This window comes from Dipteris shenzhenensis, chromosome 5 (genome assembly GCF_047967505.1).
Source record: "Dipteris shenzhenensis isolate YYH24624 ecotype China chromosome 5, Dip_SZ_1.0, whole genome shotgun sequence".
Lineage (NCBI taxonomy): Eukaryota > Viridiplantae > Streptophyta > Polypodiopsida > Gleicheniales > Dipteridaceae > Dipteris > Dipteris shenzhenensis.
In genome coordinates this window covers 18407698-18431559 of record NC_141600.1, presented here as the reverse complement: position 1 = coordinate 18431559, position 23862 = coordinate 18407698, and the positions used below count along the sequence as shown (strand labels likewise).

The 23862-nt window shown below is 49.4% G+C and overlaps 1 protein-coding gene across 1 annotated transcript in view; it reads right to left on the bottom strand.

The window, feature by feature from the left end:
• LOC147901704 (MUS308 and mammalian DNA polymerase-like protein) overlaps positions 1–23862 on the bottom strand; it is a 207354-nt gene that overhangs the window by 110059 nt on the left and 73433 nt on the right. Inside the window, exons 14-15 of the mRNA XM_087374355.1 lie at positions 5205–5423; positions 4971–5088 (exon numbers count right to left, since the gene is read on the bottom strand). Of these exons, the coding sequence (XP_087230481.1) occupies positions 4971–5088; positions 5205–5423 (337 nt within the window). The remainder of the gene's footprint in view (positions 1–4970; positions 5089–5204; positions 5424–23862) is intronic.

Below are 23862 nucleotides of genomic sequence, written 5' to 3'. Positions count from 1 at the left end.
AGCAAACCATATCCGTAGGGCTGCCTCTGTAAGGTCCTCCTCTGTGTAAAAGGCATGTGTAAAAGGCATCTGGAATCCTAATGTTGGCAGATCGGCCTCTCAAGTGAGGCTCTGAGATAGCCAGAACAACAGGGAAATGGTCTGAGGTGGAAACCCCCGCAGCAATGCATACCGATCCACCTTTGTCTAGTGCCCAGTCATCTACATAAAATCTGTCAATGCGTGCATGAATAGGCATCTGTTGCCTCCTGTTCGACCAAGAGAACAGGAGGGACTGTGGCTGAATAAGAAAGGCATCATCACACCAAGTATCTCTGCCACAGAAATGGAAAAGGAAGGCATCCCAAGCTGCTCTCTCCAAAGAGTGAAGTCCGCCTTCTCTACCCCCTTTTTTGTCTGAAGGTAACTCGACCATGTTAAAGTCACCTCCAATCACCCAAGAATCCACAATGGGGGCCCAGGAGAGCAAAGTCTTCCACATAAGGACACGTTCCCCTCTAATGTTGGAGGCATATAGGTTAAGGAAGCCAACCTTACGCCCTCCAATCAAAAGAATAATCCACTGAGCTCTAGAGGGGATAATGACTCCGTGCCCAACAACTAAGGGGAGAACCGACTGCGAAACTGAAATAGAAGTGCCTCCCCTAGTGCCCAATGCAGGCGACCAAAAAGTATGTCTTGAAAGCAACTTGCCTGACTTGGCACAATCTCTATAATCCAGCTTGTGCTCTTGAATAAATAATATATCAATGGGACCCCCAGTAACACCTGGATGAAGCTGATCCCGGATCAGCTGTCTACGGTGGCGATGTGGGACGCCACCTAGGCCCTGTATGTTCCAACTGATAATCCTCATCGACGGGAGGATGTAGAGTGGAACACCTTACCCGACCTAGTGGCGGAAACAAACCCCTCAACAGGGGAAGACCTCCTGCTCGAGGAAGGAGGGAAGGAACCCAGTGGAGGAAAGTCAATAGGGGAAAGAATCCTGGCACCTGAAGAAGAAGCCCTATCAATAGGAAACCCAACCACTGGCTCCCCAAAAGTAGCGGGCACAAACTCCTCCTCTGGGAAATCTGAACTCTCTGCCAAGGCTGAAAACGAGTTCCTGTGGAGCAATCCAGACACCGGAGTACGAAGGATCCCTTGTGAGGGAAGAGGATCAACAGTGTAAGCTATCCCCTTCCCCCTATCCAAGGGAGGGAGTGAGGAATGCTCTCTACCCGGTGTCTGCCCAGCCGCGGAGATCTCTCCGTCCTCAAGAGGAACATCTGGCAGTGCTGGATCTAAGGAAGAAGCTGCATCTGGGGAGGAGGTCGAAGCAGCTTCAGCGTCTCGGACTGTGCAAGGTGAGACAGGAAGGACAGCTCGAGGTGAAGCAGAGTCTACTAAGGTACCCTCGTGAACTGAAGGAGGGACCTGCACACATATTGGAACCCACTGTAAAGCGTCGCGTGTGCCTGAGGGAGGTGGGGGTCGAGGAGCAGGTGAAGGACCTGTACCACCCCCCTGACGAGGCCTTGACGAGGCCGAGGAAAAGGTACTGGACCTGTACCACCACCTGACTGAGCAGGACCGCCACGTGAAGAACAAGGAGCAGGAGCTGGACCTGTACCACCCCTCTGTCGAGGTCGAGGGGCAAGTGCCGGGTCTAATCCCCCCCCTGTCCCCCCTGTCGATGCCCTGAGGCGGTAGCTGTACCAGAGGGCTTCTTAGGCCTTTTCTTCTTCCTGGGACAATCCCTGGCAAAGTGTCCCGAGGTCCTGCAAATCCTGCACTGGTCCTGCCTGCCTGAAATCTCCACTCTCTGGCGAAAAAAGGAACCATCCGGGCGCTGGATCATGACGTGGTCCATCTTGAGGTTAGGATCCTTGCAAAGGACCCTAACTCTAGGAACCCCATCAGCCTTGGTTGCCTCTGCTGTAGTCAATGGCAACCCAGGGAGGGGTGGGATCTCAACAACTGCGCCAAAATGCTCCCCAATAACAGAAAGAAGTCGATGGCAAACCTGGGGAAGCCTGGGGAACCTGATGAAGAGCGAGAAGATTTTCTTATCTGCCTCTACTGGGTCGAAACCAAGGTGAAAGGCTTCAAAGAAGATCTTCCTGTGTCCCAGGTGTAAAAACTCGGCCTTGAGCACAGTGCTCGCAGCCTCTGGAGTGTCAAAAACAACCTGGAAAAAACCTCGTCCCAGAAGGCGAACATCTAATAATCGAGGAGTGAGGTCTGGGGGGAGAGCCGCAAGCATCCAGTCTCTGGCTTGGGATCTGGAAGGGTGAGACCCGAAGATGCGTGCTAGCAATGTGGTAGAGCACTCAATCTCTACATCCTTCTTGAGCTGCTGCAACTCGTCTTTAGAGAAAGTGATAGTTTTCGTGGCCGGTGGAGATGGAGTAGGATTGGCTGACAGGGTATCCATCGCCAATCAAGGTGAGGAGGCCGACTCGAACAGAATAAAAGCTCCTTCCGTTCCAAAAAAGCTGCGGGGGGCAAGGGAGGGGAAAGGAGGCAAGGAGGAAGCAGGGGGGAAGGGGAGGGAAGGAGGAGAGGGGCTGGGGCTGAGAGGGGAGAGGGGCAAGCTGAGAGGGAGGGAGGGGGAAAGGAGAGGAGAAGAAAGGGAGGAGTGAGAGGAAGAGAGGGGGCGGGAGAGCAAGCAGGGAGGGGGCGGGACAGCAGGGGGGAGGCGAGGGGCAAGCAAGGGAGGGGGCGGGACAGGGGGAAGGGGCGGAACAGCAAGGGGAAGGGGGAGGAGGCAGGGAGAGGGGGCGGAGCAGCAGGGGGGATGGGGCGAAGGTAGGGGGGAGGGGGCGGAGCAGCAGGGGGGAGGGGGCGGAGGCAGGGAGAGGGGACGGAGCAGCAGGGGGGAGGGGACGGAGGCAGGGAGAGGGGGCGGGACAGCAGGGGGGAGGGGGCGGAAGCAGGGAGAGGGGGCGGAAGGGCAGGGGGAGGGAGCGAGGGACAGGCAGGGGGAGGGGGCGGAGCAGCAGGGGGGGAGGGGGGGGAGCAGCAGGGAGGGGCGAGGGACAGGCTGAGGGGGGAGAGAGACGGGGGCTGAGGGAGGGGGAGCAGCAGGGGAACGGGGAGGAGCAGCAGCTCCGGCTAACTAACTGGGCATTTGACACAAGCATATAACCAAATACCACTTTCCCTATACTAGGGAAATTTCTGCAAGTTAACTCAGACTGAAGTACACAGGCATCTGCACAGGCATAATCTGTCCCTATAGCATCGTAAACTGTAAGCTCTTATGCAAGCGGAGCATCAACAAACTAAATCAAGAAAGGAAAACACAGAATTGACAGAAGTCACAGAAAGCCCCCTGGTCTATGAACTCGCTCCCTAGTTTGATCCCCTGGATATTCACGAATACAGATGTCCACGAAGCCTGCAGGCCCTGTGCCTTTAAGCTTCAACCACTTCGCTAGTCTGTCAACCAGCCTTTCCTGCGCTCTGCAACAACCTTGCGTAGGCCAATTCGTAAGCCAGCGCCGATCGAACCCACAACAGTCACTTCGTTTGTCGCGTGAAGGTCACGAAACCTTCGTCTGTTTCCCCGTTGGGCGTCACACGCAGCAAGTTGCACAGCAAGTTCGTTTCCTCGACTTCACTTTTGCGTTGCAGGCCTCCCCGTTCTTGAGTGACTGCCCGTGCGTCAGTCAACGGCTTACCTAAGATGAATGAAGCTGGTGGCCAAAGAGTCCATAGTCGAACACTCTGTCGGTGCGTCGCCCATGCACAGAGCTCGCTGGTCTATTCCATGACCACGTCGTATATCACGCCCACACATTTGCTGTCACACCTGCGCTCCAGCAACGGCTCGGATTGATCATGCGATACACGGATTAGATCATCCTTGCGAGAACCTTGCACTCCATCGCTTCATCACTTCACGTTCCATCACCAGTAGCCTTCGCAGGTTTCGTCATAGATCATGAATCCCCTTTCATCCTCTAGCCTTGCTCTGATACCAAATGTAAAGCACTGATTATCTAACTTCTACTGCAGATCACGGAAGCAGCACCATGAATAACCTCCCAGCCAAATCTTGCTGACACTGACTAGCAGACAGAGATCTTCGTTACCAAAATCGACGTGAATAATCCTCTTCTCTTCTCTCACTAGCCTCAGCAAGCCCCAATTCCCTAGATAGATCTAGATGCCACATGTCATCCATATAGGGCCTTCCTGATGCAACATTTCACCCCTCTCTTGGGATGCATTAAATTCCTTGCCCCTAGGCACAATCTTTGCACTAGGCCCTTGGCCTTAGATCTACCTAGTCTGGTGCTATCAGCCCTCACCTAGGACCTTGACATTAAATCCCTCCCGATCATTTACATGAAGCGCAAACACATATATTACAGAGATAGATCCATTAAGGGAAATGTCGACTGATTCTTCCGAGTTCATGCTACCTCGGCTAGAGCGTAACAGTGACGAGCACCTCCCAAGCGTCGGATGGGATTGCATGCACCTAGAGAGATGGAAATGGGGCTGGTATGAAGGGGGGATGAGAGACAGGGGGCAGCTGGAAATTACACACTCCTACAAGCAATAGCCATCTTGGCCAACAACAAGGTGAGGAGTAAATTCTCACAGAAAGCAACATAGATAGGAGGCAAACACCACAATTGTAATATCGGCATTGTATGTTCAAAATTGCTCTAAAACGAGGGATCATATACAGAGACAAGTCTTGCAACTATGGCAAAACATCCTCAAAATGGCTCATAAAATGCATTTGAATAGGCAAGAGGATATTATATTTCCTAGCTCATAATAGCTTCAGTTTATTTATAAAAGAAACTCATTTTTAAGTGTCTTAGTATAATCTACAATTTTATCCTTGTCAAGCAAATTATTCATTTCAGTCTAATACAGATGATAACAACATTCCATAGTTTCCAACAAGCAGTAGATACGATTCTGACTATCTTGTAACCGCCAGAATAAACACTGTTCCTACACACCTTGAGATGCCCAAGATGAAGACTCAAACAGGGCTGTTGCCAACTCAGATATAGTGGCTTCAGCAACAGCCTGTGGGCTTCTTAGACCTGCCTTATACAGTGCTCTTGCCCTTGAAGCCTGCACAACACTCTAATATAGTTAACACTTGCTATTTCAAAACTATCAGCGCAACAACAACTAAATATCGTTCTACCAACACAATAACATTTGGAAAATAGAAACAGGACGTTTACCTTTACAAATGGAATCTCTGTAAGCTCTACGATTTCTGCTCTCACACCAAAGGACACACGACTCTGGAACTTAGAGACCAAACCCTCAAGATCATGCCAGCCAAGCCTCTCACAGAAAGCTGCTACCATGGATGCGAATCTCCCAGAACTCTCCTGCAGTGCTTGTACCATGCCCCTTGCCACATTATAAGATTCACAAACCTCCATCAAAGGTGTCTCCTGCACAGATATAGGCACCCATGTAGGCTGGAGGAAATATGGAAACTATTACATTTTAATGACAGAAAGGAATATCAGGTGGTAGGGCCAACATGGGCAGGTTACAAGCCTGAGGAAGTGCATCATCATCACGACTAGAAGCATGCCAATCATATCATATCCTCTCTCTCTCTCTCTCTCTCTCTCTCTCTCTCTCTCTCACACACAAACATACAGATGGTTCGAGAGACTGGGTTTCCATATAGACAGGCTGCCACCCTTCCAGTATAGCATTGATACTCCGTTTGTCCCGTTCCGGGGCAACGAGTTCAATCCAATCATCCGAGAGGATCTTCTGCAGTTACACACATTCAGGACCTCGTTGGCACAAACAGAGCCTCCTATGAAGCTCAGCTTCTATGGGGACCACTGCTTACGCATCTCCAAGGAGGGTTACATTATCCCGCCAAGATCCACCTGGCACATCGCTTAGGACTGCCATTGGGCAGTTTCATGTGTCATCGCACCAATCCCGTATCGAGAGTGGACGACCAGAGGGGATACCCAGAGAGAATCGTATCTGCACACTATGAGCGGCATGAGGTCGAGTCAGAGGAGCACTTTGCCTTCTATTGCCCAACCTACTACAAGATCCATGGACGATACCACTGCCTTCTCAGAGACAGCTTCGAGGGCCTTTCCAAACTTCTCTCATAACCAGACCAGAGGTGCCTCATACCAATGTAAATCTGCTCCCAAAATAAACCTTTGTAATTCGGCGTCATGAATTCTTCTTCTTGCTGAGAACTCTCTCTCTCTCTCTCTCAGCCCCTCCGCCTCCCTAGCCCCTCCCCCTCCCTCAGCCCTCTCTGCTGTCACACCAGCCCCCCCGCAACCTCCCCTGCTATCACACCAACCCCCCCGCTGTCGCATCTCCTCTGCTGCCCGTCATCTCCCCTGCTGTCGCTGCTGCCGCACCTGCTGTTCATGTAGGCAGGACTCTAGGCCTACCGCAAGCCTCTAGGCTTGGCCATACAGCAGCTGGGCTGCTGCCTTAGGCCACGAGCAGCTGTGCCAGCTGTCCCAGCAGTGGCGAGCAGCTGCGCCTGCTCCTCAGCTGCCCTCAAGCCTGCTGCTAGCCTTGGGCTAGTGCTGGGTATCCCTGCAGCCCATTGGCCCTACTCGACACTCCAACAGGCCCTCATGGCCTAGCTCCAAAGCTCCGCATCAGCTACACGCGACCTGCAACACACCAAGATCAAGAAAGGCCCGCAATCAAGGGGAAAAGGGGAGGGATCCTGTGCAAGAATGTAAGATCAATATTTCTCTACAAGGGTTTTTCTTCAAATCTACTTTGCACTATACCTACACGAGGGTGTGTGGAGGACATTTGGGAAAAACAAGCCTTGGAATCAGCTCTGACAGCCGTCTCGAATGGGACAGCCCACAAAGGTACCACTGAAGTGCTCACATGCCTCAACAAAATATGTCTCGTGCTAATTGAAAAAATAGACAGCCTAGAGGCCACAAATGTGGCCTTATTGGCTGAAAAATCCCATGTTGACAAGACCCTTGCTGAGTTTAAAAAGCAGGGAGGGAAAATACAAGAAGAATGGAGGAAAGAAATGGCCAAGAAAGAGGACTGGGGAGAAGAAAAAACAGAATGGATTAATGAGAAGGTAAAGCTCCAAGACAAGATGCATTCACTGGGTGTTGAACTACAGCAAATGAAGGATATGCAAATGCCTTCAGAGGGGAGTTGTAAAGCCATGGAAATACTGAGAACAGAGAATGCAGCTCTCAAAAAAGAGATGCTGGCCATGCAGGCCACAATGATTGGGAAACATGCTGAGATCACACAACAACTCAATAAAGGGAAAGAAGAAAGGCTTGAATGGACAGCAGTGGTTAAAAAGGGATCAGTTGCAACCAAGAAGGAGTTTATCTCAAATACTCTAGAGAAGAGAAAAGGAGATCCAGCAAGGTCTTGAATGTGCTTGTAAGGGGCTTGATGGTGGGAGATACCCCGATGGCAGATGCCCAAGTTTTGTTCCCTAAAATGGGTGTTAATCTCACATGCGAGACAGCCTAGAGAGTAGGTAAAGCTGAAACACTAATGAGACCCTTAGTACTGAAATTCCAGAATGCCATGGATAGGTCCACCATTATGAACATGACAGCAGCATTGAAAGGGACCAGGATATATTTGGATGATGATCTAACCCTCCTACAGCAGGGGCACAGAAGGGAGGGAATGGTACGGGTAATGGCAGCAAGGGAGGCAGGAAAATGGGCTGTATATAGAGATGGTAAAGTCATTATCCGTGAGAGACCAGCCAGGGAAGAGAAGGAAGATGGGGAGTTATGATGGTGTCAGACCAATGGGATGAATGCACATAATGAACTCAAGATGGTAGTGTGGAACTGTAATGGCACACTTTGGTCTCACCCAGGAGGATTCTCGGAGACATACACTGGGAGAGACATGATCTTTTACACCGAGACACATGAGAGTCCAGAGAGAGGACTACCCACTGTGGCAAGATATACATGGGAGTCAGCCCACCGGAAGGAAATGAGGGGAGACAGTGGAGTGCGTGGCTCCGGAGGAGTGGCCATCCTCTTCAAATCACATTTGAGACCTTTCATTTCAATGGTTCGGAGAGAGGAACATGCGCGACATATGTGGGTCCGTGTCCAGATACCTGATGCCCGACCAATCTACATGACAGTGTGCTACTTTCCCCCAAATACATCACCTTATGCACACGCAGTCACTACGAAGGGACACAGCCCATATGAGACGATACATGATGATCTCATTGAGTTCTCCAAACTAGGAGACAGCCTCCTTCTTGGTGACTTCAATGCACGCACAGGTGACAAGCAAGTGGGCCTACTTGACTTTACACCAGATGCATCACACGTGATGGGATACAGCCGGCATCTACTTGATCTGGGGGCTGTCCATGACCTAATCATATATAATGGCCTATAGAGATGGACATTATCGGTGGGTTCACTTGTTTCCTGCATGGCGGAGGTACTAGTACAGTGGATTACATATTCGGTCCCCTATCCTTCACCTCGCAGGTACACGACTTCGTTGTGCCTCCTCCCCCGCTAGGTGCTGACCACTCATACATATCCTTCAGTATCTCCACCACTACGCTAGTCACATGGAAAGCCCCCCCTTACTCCCACTTGTGTACGGATCCACTTTGACCGGACCCTTGACCCCGTTTACGTGAGCCTTTTTTTTTTTCAAAAAAGAGACTTCTATTAAGTAAGAAAGAAACTCGCTAGAGCAAGCTCTGAGCGGAAATACAACATCATGAAATCATGAGGATAAATAAAACCCCCTCAAAGTGAGGTGGAAAACAACCAAGGCTGAGGCTAAAAGTGCCACCTCAACCCTGTAGGAGTCTCAGAGAAGAAAGGAGAATCCTTGACCCCGTTTACGTGAGCCATTTGGCACAAGAGCTTCCAGGTTTACTACTTGGGGACAAGGTAGACCTCACACATGCATCAGACACCCTTGCCATAGTGGTCACAGACGCAGCTATCAGATCTTTCCCTACAACTCGGCCTGGGCGCGTTTCAATGGGAGAGATGCCTCAGAATCCCTGGTATGATGATGAGCGCAAAGAGATGAGAGCTCACCTCACACGTGAGCAAGCCCTTAGCCACTTGACACCACCTGAGGCATAGAGGATCTCACGACGGCTGACACGCCGCAAGCGGTGGGCTTTCCTCACCCATAGGATGGACGAGGTGATTAGTTCGTTCAAAGGAGGGGATCCTACTATTGGATGGGGGTTCCTATCGGAGAGGAAGTTGCCTATCCCCATCACAGACCTGGGTGTTTGGCACACATACGCATGCTCTCTCTATGATGTTCCGATGCAGGCACCACATGATATGTCCACTATGCCCACACCCGCCACTTGTCACTTGTTCACTACACAGAATATGCAGGCGGCACTTCGTCGGCTACATAACCGGAGAGCACACGATCATGAGGGGCTACGGACGAAGCATTTCGCACACGGGCACGAGGTTTTGGCCTCGATCCTAGCACAGATGTTCAACCATGCCATATGCGACGGCTTTCCACCCTCTTGGAGCACTACCACCATCGTCCCAATACACAAGGCAGGTGACCCCATGGACACTGGGAATTATCGCACTCTCATGATTGGCCACACTCTGGCCAAGATCTATGGATCTGTAATAGAGAGAGAGATCAGCAGTCACATAGAGGCACATGGGCAACGTGCCCTAGGACAGGCAGGATTTCGGAGACAGCATTCCACCCTAGACCACATCTTCACACTGAGGGCTATCATTGAGGAGGCGAGGTCGAGGCGTCAGAAAGTCTATGCATGTTTTGTAGACTTTCGGAAGGCTTTCGATACTATCCCACGATCCCGCAGGATCAGGAGACTCCAAGAGATGCATCCCATAGGTTTTGATTTGGGGGGTGATGAGCCTATATGAGTCTGTCAAGGGACGAGTTCACGCCCCAGGAGGCCTATCAAACTGGGTGGAGAGCACGATTGGGGTGAAACAGGGATGCCCCCTCTCACTAACTCTCTTCAGCCTCCACATTGATGAGACCACATCCTTCATAGACCGCCCGGGAGGCGAGGGGTCACTGCTGGCTGATTTGTTGGTACCAATACTACTATAAGCGGATGACGTAGTCCTCTTGTCGTCCTCAGCAGAGGGATTACAGAGACATCTAGAGGCCCTCGAGGAGTTCTGCACACAGAGAGATCTGACATTTAACCTTGGGAAGACCAAGGTTCTGATCTTCAACACCTCATACCCAGTGCTCTATCGACATAGCTTCACTTACCGAGGTCAGCCAGTAGAGATTGTGCAGTCCTACACATACTTGGGTGCAGTTTTCACTCGGCTCATGATGATCCATGCAGCTCGAGCATGCCTCACACGAGATATGGTGCTCTAGCCCGGCTAGAGCGACAGTGTTTCCAGGCGCACTTCCAGGACCCACCGACGAAGTGCTAGCTTTTCGACACCCTAGTGAGACCGACTGCCATGGATGCAACACCGTTCTGGGGGTGTGACATTTCATCAGCAGAGTGGAAGAGATTTGAGCAGCTACAGATAATCATGGGATCCATGATGATTCGTAGTAAGCCCTCAATCCCGCATCAAATAGTACGGGCAGAGTTTGCTATTACCCCTCTTCAGATCGATGCCACCTTTCAGATAGTGACCTTCCTCCATAGAGTCTAGGACCTACCTCGTAAGAGGCTACCGAGACTGGCATTGGAATCCTCTATCCGACTAGCAAAGAGTGGGTTTGATACAGCATGGTATGCACGGATCTCTGCTTGGTTCGCCAGTCATGGCATTCAGATGGACAAGCTCCCCCCTTTTCAGTACAGCATGGATGCACCCCCCGAGCTAATTCCACGAGATGAGATTAACCGCATCATACAGTTAGACCTCCTCCAGCTTCACACACTTTGGACTTTGGGGGGGGGGGGGGGGGGACCAGGAATTCCCCACCAAGACCCAGCTCTACTTTGACCATTTCTTGAGAGCATCGAGGATGGCCTCAATTTAAGACCACAATATCTTGACAGAGGAGTCTCACATGCACTGAGGATTGCCATTGGACAGATGCGAATCTCCTCCCATCAGCTGAGGATTGAAGCAGGGAGAGCTGCAGGCATACCCAAAGAGCAACGGACTTGTATGCTATGCATGATGGGTTAGGTCGAGACCGAGGAGCACTTTCTTTGTATGTGTCTCGCCTACTACGTGATCCGAGGACACTACCATTGCCTTTTTATGGAGGGACACACGTTTGGCCTACTCTCACGACTGATCCACTTCCAGGATCAGGTCTGTATTCGGCTCTACCTGATGGAGATGCGAAGACACAGAGAGACACTACTGCGATGGATCAGAGAGCAGCAAGATGCGACCACCACGTCACAGGACACTGAGGTGGACCGAGCGCAGAGGCAGGTCACCGACTTCTATGCACTTGAGTCAACTCCAGGGCACTCACGAGTAGAGGAGGAGGAGCTAGCTGACATGAGAGATAGATGGGTCAGTAGAGGGAGTCGACACGACACCACTACTAGACAAGGGGGTCTCACATGCGACAGGAGACCAGAGCACACACAATTGAGGTTCGACCTATCTCAGCTCTTCTCAGAGGCTCTTCTCAGAGGCGACCGACAGAGACGTGGCATTACACTTGACATAGCCCATCGGATCCAGAGATCGAGGAGACAACGCCCCCCACCACAGCGCCAGACAGCTCGATAGATGCGGATACGTGAGCTCTTTGTGTCACACCAAAGAGATATCACGGAGCCTGGATACATGGAGCCAGATCATGTTCTTGGAGCATTATCCCTGAGCGCCTGACATGCCTCACTCATGTTACACACTGTTTGGCTTTTCTATCCTCACTTAATATGATGTACTACATTAGTATTTCAGTTTATGTGTTTTCTAGTACACAGCGAGGGCCTTAGCGAGCCCTTCGCTCCAACCCACTGTGGGCTTGTATGAGTTTACTTTGTTTCCGCACTTTTGTCCCATAGGCCCGCGAGGCCTCCCACGGACGTTAATACATCTCTCTCTCTCTCTCTCTCTCTCTCTCTCTCTCTCTCTCTCTCTCTCTCAATTTATACAGGAAGGGAGATAACAACGCAGAAGTACATATGTACACCTATAGCAGTGCATAAACGGAGGGCTTTAGCCTCACTTCGCACCCGATCACACCAGCTGCAAATAGAAACAGGGGGATGGAAAAAGATGCCAAGGGAGAGTAGAATATGCCAACTATGTGATCAAGGTATGGTTGAAACAGAAGAACACATGGTAATGATATGCCCTCACTATGCACACATTAGGGAAGAGTTCAATCACCTCCTTGAGGGACATAACAAACTGGCTGATTTGCTGCATAAAGGGTCACCTTCAGCTTTAGGAACATTTGTGTATAAGCTCTTCAAGCATAGGAATCCACCTGAATCCTAGAAGGTGGTTTCTTTTTCCACCCTCCCATCTTCGGGAGGAGCTTTCATGTACTTGTGATATTGTATTGCTCAGGTCCCATAGGCCGGTTTTGGTCTTCAGAGGACGATAATATATTCTTCTTCTTCTTCTTCTTCTCTCTCTCTCTCTCTCACACACAAAAGCACACTAGGGCCCAGGACAATTGTCGGGCTGGACCCCCCCAAAGGTCTTTATTCATTTAAAGAACTCTGAGTACAAATTACAATTCAGCTCACAGGCTGCTTAGTAGAAAAACATACGTGAAATCCCCAAAGAATTCAGCGTGACGAGCTCCTTTGACGATGATCGTTCAAATTACCTCGACGAGGCCTCCAAGAGGTGGTCCAACATAGAGAGTGTCTCATCACATCACAGAGACACGGGCAAGAGGCCTTATCCGACCCATCTCAGAGTGTGATCACAGAGTTCCTCCAGCCAGAGCATGCTGCCCCCCTGATCACAGATAACAGGAGAGGCAAAGACCTCGAGACCGAGGCGCGGCACATTCGACAGAGGCTCCAGACATGGGGTTCGGCAAACAATGGTTACTGTGGCGCTAGTCATGCATAGAGCAGCTTCCAGGAGGGCACGACAGACTACTACTCCAGATGGTAGATAGCGATCTATCACGACTACTACTACTCTAGACAGTAGATAGCGATCTATCACGAGCTTATTGCCTACACTGACTAGTCCGTCAGCGGGCGTACCTTGACATTTCATGCCTTGTGTGTGCTGCATTGTATTATATCAGATTAGATTGAATCTGTTCTGCGGATGATGATGCCAGTGAGGACGATGACTATGGTGACACTGATGATTATAACATTGACTATGTCCTACACAGTTTTCCAGCATAGGTTAGGATGCTTGCTTAGTAGCTCCACCCTTTTGTTCGTTGTATTAGGTTTTCTATCAATCTCATAGACCCATCGGTCTTTAGTAGACTTTAATAAACTTTCTTTTTTTCTTTTCTCATTATATACAATGGCTTTCAGCGATGGCCTTTGTCTGGAGGGCTTACACATTTCCCACATGGAGGGGGTAGTAGTAGCATCGTACACTACCTATTAGGCTCCCCGACTTTTGTGACACGGCTGCAGAACTTCATCATTCCTCCCCTCCCTCTTGGTGCTGACCACTCACACCTGTCATTTAGTATATTGACAACATTGCCAGCCATGGTACGATATCCACCTGCCCCCACCCACGTCCGGCTTCATTTCAATCATGCCCTTGATGCAATAAACATTAGTCACCTATCCCATGGGCTAGCGACTCTCGTGAGAGATGATGTAGATCTCGCTCTTGCCTCAGACACACTAGTATCAATGATTCATGCTTCCGTCACAAAATTATTTCCTACAACCAGATCTACAGCTCGCCCCTCAGCTGGAAAGATGCCACGGAACCCCTGGTTTGATGAGGAGTGCCGAGAGATTAGATCCTACCTCATACGAGAGTAGGCTTTGGGACACTTGACGAGATCTCAAGAACAGCAGATTTCATGACGTCTAACACGACATAAGAGGCGGGTTTTCCTCTCACATAGGATGGACGAGGTGATCCTATCTTTTTGTGGAGGTGATCCCACTTTTGCATGGGACTCTTGTCCGAGGGGAAGCCACCTATACCCATCATAGATCCAAATGTATGCCACACCTATGCGACATCCCACGACGTCCCGGCTCAGGAACCACCCGATATGTCCGCTCTCCCCCGACCCAGCACCTGCATGTTATTCACTCCACAAAATGTGAGGGCTGCATTACACCGACGGGAGAGCACAGGATCAAGAGGGGCTATGGATCAATTACTTTGCACATGGACAAGAGCTCTTCACCCCGATCTTAGCACAAATGTTCAATCATGTTGTGTGTCATGGCTTTCCCCCTACTCCGAGTACCAACACCATTGTGCCGATACACAAAGCAGGAGATCCCATGGATACAGGGAATTATCTTAGCAAAGATGTTCAATCATACTGTGTCATGGCTTCCCCCCTACTTGGAGTACCACCATCATTGTGCTGATACACAAAGCAAGAGATTCCACAAATACTCGGAATTACCGCACTCTCATGATTGGTCACACACTGCCCAAGATTCACACATCGGTACTAGCGCGAGAGATCAGCTCCTACACATACGCACACGGACAAAGAGCACTGGGACAGGCTTGCTTCAAGAGACAACATTCCACTCTGGATTATATCTTCACTCTACGGGCAATCATTGAGGAGGTGAGATCGAGATCCTAGAAAGTCTATGGTTGCTTTGTAGACTTTTAGGCGCCTTTGACACACTCACATGATCTCTCATGATCCGACGACTACAGGAGATGCACATTCCAGATGTCATGATTTGGGGGGTGATGAGTCTTTATAAGTCAGCCAGAGGGAGAGAACGTGCCCTTGGAGGCCTGTCAAGTTGGTCGAGAGCACGATAGGGGTGAAGCAGCAATGCCCCCTCTCACCAACACTATTCGAGCTATATATTGATGAGATCACGACATTCATCGACCACCTGGAATGTGAGGGATCGCAGCTGGCTGATTTGATAATACAAATACTATTGTATGTAGAAGATATAGTCCTTCTATCCTCCTCAACAGCACGCTTACAGAGACACGTAGATGCCCTAGAGGTGTTTTGCAAAGAGAGATACTTGACAGCTAACCTTGGCAAGACCAAGGTTATGATTTTTAACACCTCCCGGCCTGGACTTCATCTACATAGCTTCACCTACCAAGGAGAGTCAGTGGAGATCGGACAGTCCTACAGCTACTTAGGGGCAATCTTTGCAGGCCCCAGTCTTCATGATGATCTATGCAGCCAGGGCACCTCTTACACAAGGGCAGGGAGCTCTAGCTCGATTGGAGCAACAATTTTTCACGCATATTTTCAGGACTGCCAGACAAAGGGATGGCTGTTTGACAAGTTGGTGGGCCGACAACCATGTACGCAACACCCTTTTGGGAGTGTGACCTAACAACGGCTGAGTGGCGACGCTTCGAAAGATTGCAGTTGACTAAGGGATCCAGGATGATTCGGAGCAAGCCTTCAACCCCCCACTAGATCACACAGGCAAAGTTTGCCATGACACCGCTCGAGATCGATGCCATCTTCCAAACGCTTACTTATCTTCATAGAGTCTGGACATTACCTAGAGGGAGGCTACCGAGGGTGGCACCGCTGGCATGGCCCGATATGCATGCAGTTCTAGATGGTTTGTTAGATAGGGTATGTAATTGGTCGTCTCCCCCCCCCCCTGCCCCCCTTCTTTTCAGGACATCTTGGATGCCCCCGATCCCTTGGTCCCATGGGACGAGATCAATCATATTATACAATTGGACCTACCCTAGTTTCCCACCAAGACTCATATCTACCGCGACCATTTCTTGAGAGTGTCGGAGGATGGAGTGACCATCAAACCCCAGTATCTAGAGAACATGCAAGTCTCACATGCACTCCAGATAGCCAGTGGACAGATGCGAATCTCGTCTCATCATCTAAATATTGAGATAGGGAGAGACACAAGTACACCCAGGGAAAAGCGGATCTACAAAGTATGCACTTTGAGAGAGATAGAGACGGAGGAGCATTTCCTATGTCACTGTCTAGTTTACTATGAGGTCCGAGGACATTATCACTGCCTTTTCCAAGAGGGGCATGGCTTCAGACCCCTCTCCCAACGAATTCACTTACAAGACCAAGTCTACGTAGGCCTCTAATTGATGGAGATTAGATGACAGAGAGATCCTTCTACAACAGATCACAAAGCAGGAGAGGGGAGTACATTGAACTCAGCCACACGTCATAGATTTCTACACATTGAGTCTATTCCTCGTCATGTCAGGGTAGAGGAGGAGATCACAATGCAGTGACCGACCAGAGCACACAAGATGGAGGTCTCTCCCAGCATAGCTGTAGCAGTGGAGATCGTCAAACCAGAGGCAATATGGCCCATCGGATACAGTGATCACAAAGACCATGTCCCCCCACCACAAGGTGAGATGACCACACAGACAAAGATACGAGATATTTTCGTGGCTCACAAGAGAGCCACCACGGCACCTGGCTATATCTGCTGTCTCTGACTTCAAGATTGAGTCTAGCTATTAGTCCCTAGTTTTCAGACTTTGATCTTGCTTTTTGTACTCTTGAGTTCAGTTTAGTTTAGTATAGCACAGAGCAGAGGGCCTTAGCAAGCCCTTTGCCTCAACCCACAGCAGCTTGTATGAGCATGTGTCACTCTAAACTTGTACTTTATTTCATATGCCTGTGAGACCTACTGAAGCTCTCTCTCTCTCTCTCTCTCTCTCTCTCTCTCTCTCTCTCTCTCTCTCTCTCTCTCTCTCTCTCTCCTAGTTGGGGACTTCACCGCAAGGACAAGGGCCCGCCAGGTACCACTCCTCGACTTCAAGGATGATTCCATTCTACTGTCAGATATTGACCTTGAGGATGCAGGTATACTACAGGTTTCGACTGACAGACGAGGTCCGGTAAAATCTTATGGGCAGGCCCTATTGGACCTCAGCAGGATGCATGATCTCATTATTTATAATGGTCTTGATAGATGGCCCGCCTCAGGTGGTCTCACATGCTTTCCACATGGGGGAGGTTCTAGCGTTGTTAATTACATCATGGGATCCCCTACCTTCACATATCGCATCACTGATTTCACTGTAGCACCTCTTCTCCGGAGGAGCTGATCATACCTACCTATTCTTTTGCATTTCCACCCCTCGACGCACAACATCCTCCACCCCACGATCACTCACCTATTTAATCAGGCTGTCTGTACATACTCCTCGCTTATATGACTTCATAACCCTTTTAGAGGTCTGAGCTGCCCTGATCACCCGCTCACTACACGAAGCTGCCCTCCACGCTTTCCCTCACACCACTCGCTCCACCCGCCCACCACCACTTGGGACCATACCCTGCAATAGTTGGTACGATTATGAGTGTAAGGCTTTACGCCATCATCTCAGATTTGCAACCAAAAACAATCTTTCGAACGAACCACAGATGCTCCTCTGCGAGTATCGTCGACTAGTACGTAGGAAGAAACTAGATTTCGTTCCCCGAAACGAGGAGGAACTACTTAACATTTTGTTTAGTAACAACTCTAAGGACTTTTGGCAGAGATTTCTTGAGGGACGGCAATCCCCCTCACCACTCACTCACACTCAGGTCTTGTATATGACATCCCTGATCAGCCAGGTCCCTAACACCTCACATTTGCCACGCCCCACTTCCTGTACCCTCTTCACTAAGGGGGGAGTGAAGGATGTTGTGATGAAACTTCATAATGGCCGAGCGAAGGATCATGAGGACTATGCACTGAGTTCATTGCATATGGGATTAACCTCCTAGCCCCGATCTTAGCTAAGCTTTTTCATGATGCTGTCTGTTTGGGGTTTCCACACATCTGGACGATTAACACTATGTCACTTATACACAAGGCAAGGGATCCCATCAGCCTGGAGAATTACAGGACCATTATGATTGGACATGTCATGTCCAAGATTTATGCATCAGTGCTTGATTTCGAGATCAGCCAATTTGCGGAGTGTGGCGGACTTAGAGCAGCAGGACAGGCTAGGTTCCGGCGTGATCATGGAATTATGGACCACATTCTCACGCTCAGATGCATCATCGAGGAGGCGAGGGCACGGAAGCAGAGGGTTTACTGTTGCTCTGTGGATTTCCACAAAGCATTTGATACGGTTTCGAGAGCCTGCCTCATCCGGCGCCAATAGGACTTGGGTTATGACCAAGAGATCATTTGGGTTGTCATGGCGCTTTACGAGAGTCTCAAGTAGAGTCCGGGCAGTATCTGGGTGGACAAACGAGATCATGAGCACTATTGGGATCAAACAACGGTGTCCTTTATCACCTATCCTGTTTGGCCTCGCTCGAGACAGAGCTCGAGACAATGATGCAGACACTTGGGGGGAGGAATGTTCTCTTGCTGGCACGTTGATTCGGATATTGCTGTACGCACATGATGTGACTCTTTTGTCTTCCTCAACAGAGGGGCTCCACAGACACTTGATGCACTACAGTCCTTTTGTGAGTCCCATGACTTGAAGATCAACCTGGGTAAAACCAAGGTTATGACCTTCAACACATCTCGAGCCGTCATGAGTCAGGAGCAGTTTACCTTTGATGGATCACCTGTTGAGATAGTTTCATCATACACGTATCTTGGGGTTGTCTTCTCCAGACCCATCTTCACTATGAGACCCGCGATGCATGCCCGTTTGAGCAAAGGATACGCTTCATTAGCAAACTAGAGAGGCAGTGCTTCCGCTCGAACTTTCAGGATCCAAGGACCAAGGGGTTGCTTTTTGACTCCTTGGTCTGCCCAACAAGGATGTATGGCAGCCCATGCTGGGGGCCAGACTTGTCGAATACTCGTGTGGAGCGACTTACAGGTTCTCATGCTATCACAGATGATCCGCGGTATGCCATCCATTCCGCACCAAATCATTCAGGCTGAGTTTGGGTCATCCCCATTACAGCTAGATGCTGCATTTTAGGTCATCACGTATCTGTATGAGTGGGCCTCATGGGTGAATAGATCTCCAGAGGAGGATGCGAAGTAAGTATCCAACATATCATTCTAAGTAAGTGGAGGACAATCAGCTTGAAAAGGTATCTTACCCCCATCAAAAATAACCTCACCAGGTCAAGTTTCCAGTAGGTCCTGTTCAGCAACCTCCATACTCGGTTCAAGGGTCAGTCGTCGAGACACCCGGGGTGGTGTCTTCGCATCACCAGTGGCTCCCAAAGTAAGATTCAAGTTCAATAACCTGTGTCGCTCTGATGCCTCTCCACCACGAGATCCCAAGGCAGAGGTCCCTGCTGCCATAACTTATGTCGATGGATCCCCCTGAGTTGTGGGGCCAATGTCCGTATCTTTGCACCCTACTGACCCTGATGAGATGATCGGAGGGGGAATGGTCATGACTGCAGGGGAGGTAAGTGGTAATGTCATGCCATGGTGGGTGAGACCTGAGGAGGGCAGGGGAGTGACTGGAAGAACATCATCAGGGAAATTAAAATGTGCCTCGAAGGGGATGGATGGAGAGGTTACAATTAAAGGAACTAGGCCTACTAACAATAGGCTTGACCTAGGATTACTACTTATGTTTGAATAGATGGGAGTACTTGCAATTAGATTAAATAGTCGTTAAGGCTAGGGTGACCTCAAGTGCCTAACATCTAGTTAACCTATCTAGGATTCAAAGTAACCTAAGATTCCTTCACTCAAGGTTGACTCATTGTTGTTAGGAAATTGGTTGATCGTGATGAAGCGACACATGATATGGTGATGTCACGTGCAAGTCAATCCATACCTTAGTGAAGAAATGATTTTTGAGCATCTTGTGTAAGTTTGTAAGGGTCTTATGTCATGAAGGAAAAAAGAGGGAAAAAAGAGGGAAAATAGCTATCCCATTATGCTCTGCATTTTGCACCATGGGAAATAGAGGAGAAATACAGGGGAAATTAGGGGGCTATGGGAAATAGCACTCCATGATCGAGAACTAATGGTGCTATTTCCCACACCCTTGAGAACCATTGATGTGACACTTCTTTACTATGAATGTGACATTTTTTAATAGCACTATCACATTTTCCCTTGGATTCTTATGTCATGCACCAAGAAAAACCATTCAAAACATGCCTGAGTGACAGGGGTGAAGAGGGATTAAGGAGAAGTGTGTGCTAGAGAAGGCAAGGGCTGTTTCCGTCTTGCCAGAGAAGGAGAGACTCAGTTTTTATTGATCTCCCACCAAAGAGCGCAACTGGGCAGAGAGTAGAAGCTTGACAGGGTTAGGAAAGGGAATACATTGTTTTTTTTTTTTTTGAATAAATAAAAATTCAACTAATAGGAATGGAAATCCTTATCCAAAGAGAGAGAGTCAATGTGGATGATACTTCTTTACCCGTGAGTCATTTACAAGTGCTGATAACTTCTTGCCCTCCAAGGTGGCCAAATAAACCCCTCCACTGGGAATAATCCTTGTGATAAAGAAGGGCCCTGTCCAGCCACTGACAAATTTGGGTTTATGCTTCAGAACTTACTAAGCTGCCAACTTGGAATTCCCTCTTCCTGAGATTTCTGTCATGACTCATGCCATGCTTTCTGCCTTCTTTGCCAGACTTCCTGAGCAAGGATCGCTTCACGACGATGTTCATCCAAGGCTTCAAGATCCCATAATCTCTCAAGTGTGCATGCCTCCAAGTTATCATCCATCTCTCATAGGGCATACCAAGCCGTAAACTAGTTGGAATGGTGAATATCCAGTGCTAGCCTTGTATGCTGTTCTGTAAGCAAAAAGAGCGGCTGGTAGTAGAATATCCCAATCTGCCTAGGAATGAAGGCATAACCGAGCCACAATATGAGACATAGTCCGATTAGAGCTCTCGGCCAAACTATTTGCAGTTGGGTGATGAGGTCAGTAATGACATCATTGAGAAAATGGGTACCTCTATCACTCATCAATTCCACAGAACATCCAAACCTAGAAATGATTTGATCATACAAGAATGAGGCCACAATTTGAGCAGTGCAGGTCTTCGCGGCCTTAGCCTCTACCCATTTAGTGCCATAATCAGTAGCAATCAGAGCATACTTGTTCACTCTTCGAGTTGCAGGAGAGATGGGTCCAACAAAATCCAATCCCCATCTATAGAAGGGTGGTACAGGGCTGGATGGCTAAAGGGGAAGGTACTCCCGTCGGTATAGGCTTCAGCCCCCCTCTTTGACATGAGTCGCAGCGGCGCACATAAGCATAGCAGTCTTAGAATAGCTTTGGCCACCACAACCTAGAGCGCATTATCTTTCTAGCAGTGGCCTCTGGTGCCATATGACCTCCCCCCATCCCTGAGTGAGCCTCCTGAAGGATGGCTTGTGTTTCATGAGGGAGCACGCATCTCCTTAAAATGTGGTCCTTCCCCAACTTGTACACCTGACCCGCGATCAGTTTGAAAGGAGCAGCCTGAACAATCTACCTCCGCTTTTGTGCTGGAGTTAACCCTTTGGGGAACTCCCCTGTAGACAACAAGTATACAATGTTTGCATACCATGGGGGAAAGCAGTCCACAGCAAACAGGCAGTCATCTTTTGGTACTGTGGCACCGACACGGAAGAGGCCCGCATCTGAAAGGTCATCATCAACTCCTATGGCTGCTTGACCTGAAGAGATCATTGACAAGTGTTGTCCTGGCACTTGGGTCTTGGAGACTCTGGTTATGTGGTGGTTCTCCCATCAGGTTCTTGCAGTGGGACACAGGGGAGTGGGAATGGATTGATAAAGGGCACTGAGAGAAGAGCATCTCCTTCTTTCATTACACAATTAGAAATGCAAGGAGATTTCACCTTAGCAGTAGAGGTTAGAGGCCCTCCAGCTCTCCTCATTGGGATAGTTTTCATATTTCTGCAGAGGTGCAGAAAAACTTATGGAGGAGGCTGTGGAAATCCCTCAGAAATAGAAAGATCACTCTCTTCTTTTGGCTTTCTATTCATGGGAGATTGCAGTGAACCTGTGGAGATCCAGGTTCGGGGCTGACCCTACTTGTCCTCGATGCCACGCAGCAGACGAGTCAGTTCAGCATTGCCTTTGGGAGTGCGGACAGGCGAGGACGATTTGGAAAGGTGTTGACATGATTCTTTGCATATTTCATAGAGTATGGGTCACTGGTTGAAATTGTTTCGTCATATACAGGTTGTGCTTGAATCCGGACAAATGTTTCTTCCTCGCCTTGCGAGGGGTTTTCCTTGGCCACATTGTCTCGGCTGAGGGAATGACCACGGACCCAGCAAAGGTGGAAGTGATATGGACCTTGCCTATTCCTCGCACACCCAGAGAAGTCAAGTCTTTTTTGGGACATGTGGGTTATTATAGAAGATTCATCAGGTCCTATGCCGACATAGCGGTGGCGTTGACGGAACTCCTTCAGCAGGAGCAGTCCTTCAACTGGTCGGCACCTCAACAACTGGCGTTTGACAACCTCAAGGATCGTCTAGTAAAGGCACCCATCTTGCGGCAACCTCAATGGGATGTCATTTTTCATGTGCATGTAGATGCAAGTGGGCTGGCGATTGGGGCGATATTGGCCCAACCAGATGAAGAGCACAAAGTCAACCTACCTGTGTACTTCGCAAGCAGACAACTCAACGGAGTAGAAAGAAACTATAGCACCACTGAATGCGAGGGCTTTTGCATGGTCTATGCCATGACAAAGTATCGGCACTATCTCTTGGGGAGTAAGTTTATCATCATTACTGATCATCAAGCTCTCAAATACTTACTGAACAAACCAACGCTTGGGGGGAGAGTGAGCAGGTGGATTCTTCTATTTCAAGAGTTTGACTTTGACATCCTAGTGAGAGCCTGAGGATCTGAGAAGTCTGCCTCCCGACTGAACATCAAAGACAAGGGTCTCCTCATGTGCATCCCGCAAGGCAATGACCTAAAAAGGAACACCCGTCCCCGAAAAGGCTCCCAACCAAGTGGACTCTGTGATCGGTAAGTCATTTGTATCTATCCACTCCGCTAGTATGGCTGTCTCTATCTGCTGCATCCTAACCGCACTCCCTCTGAGGTGGCTGGCTGATAAGAGTCTCTGATATTCTGAAAGCTGTCTAAAAGCCTTCCAGGCACTTACAGAGAAAGCAAGTCCCCTCTCCCATCTAGACCACTGCAAATAATGTGACACGCTCAGTGATCTACCATGCTCATCCAATATGGATTCATTCCACATAACTGGTTGCCTGTCTATTTCTTTGCGAGAGGAGGGTGTAACTCTCCGAAGAGTGTCTCTGAAGCTGCCCCAAGCTTTCAGAATGGAAGCCATGAGAGGAGAAGAGGGAGACCTAAGATGGGCTGAAGTAAAAATCCATCTGGAGCTGTCCATCCAATCTCCCCCGTGAGAAGGTGTACAAAACTGAATAGTGCGTAGAAAAAAGTCCTTCCAAGGCTCCTGTCCAAGCATCAAACCTCTCACTACAAATTTGCAGAGCAAGGCCATACACTGCAAATTCGGATCAATAAGATTGAGACCACCTTCTCCATTGGGAAGAATGAGGGTCTCCCAAGCCACCCTGGCTACAACACCCGAGGTGCCCTTTCATACTTTGTCCATAAAGTTTCATAACGGATTGCCAACGCAGAGACCATCTCACCCTTTCCTTGATAAAACCGGTCCAACTGCAACATCAAAGCATTTGGCGACTCCACTGCCCTAAATCTCTGCTTCATTGCAGTCACCACTTGGTCCCAGTCCCCCTTGGTAGAGTCCGGCAAGGCCTCATGCCAACTCAAGGCTACACCTTCAAGAAAATCAGGCAAAATCTCTGCCCGATCCTTCATGGACCATCCAAAAAGCCGGCAT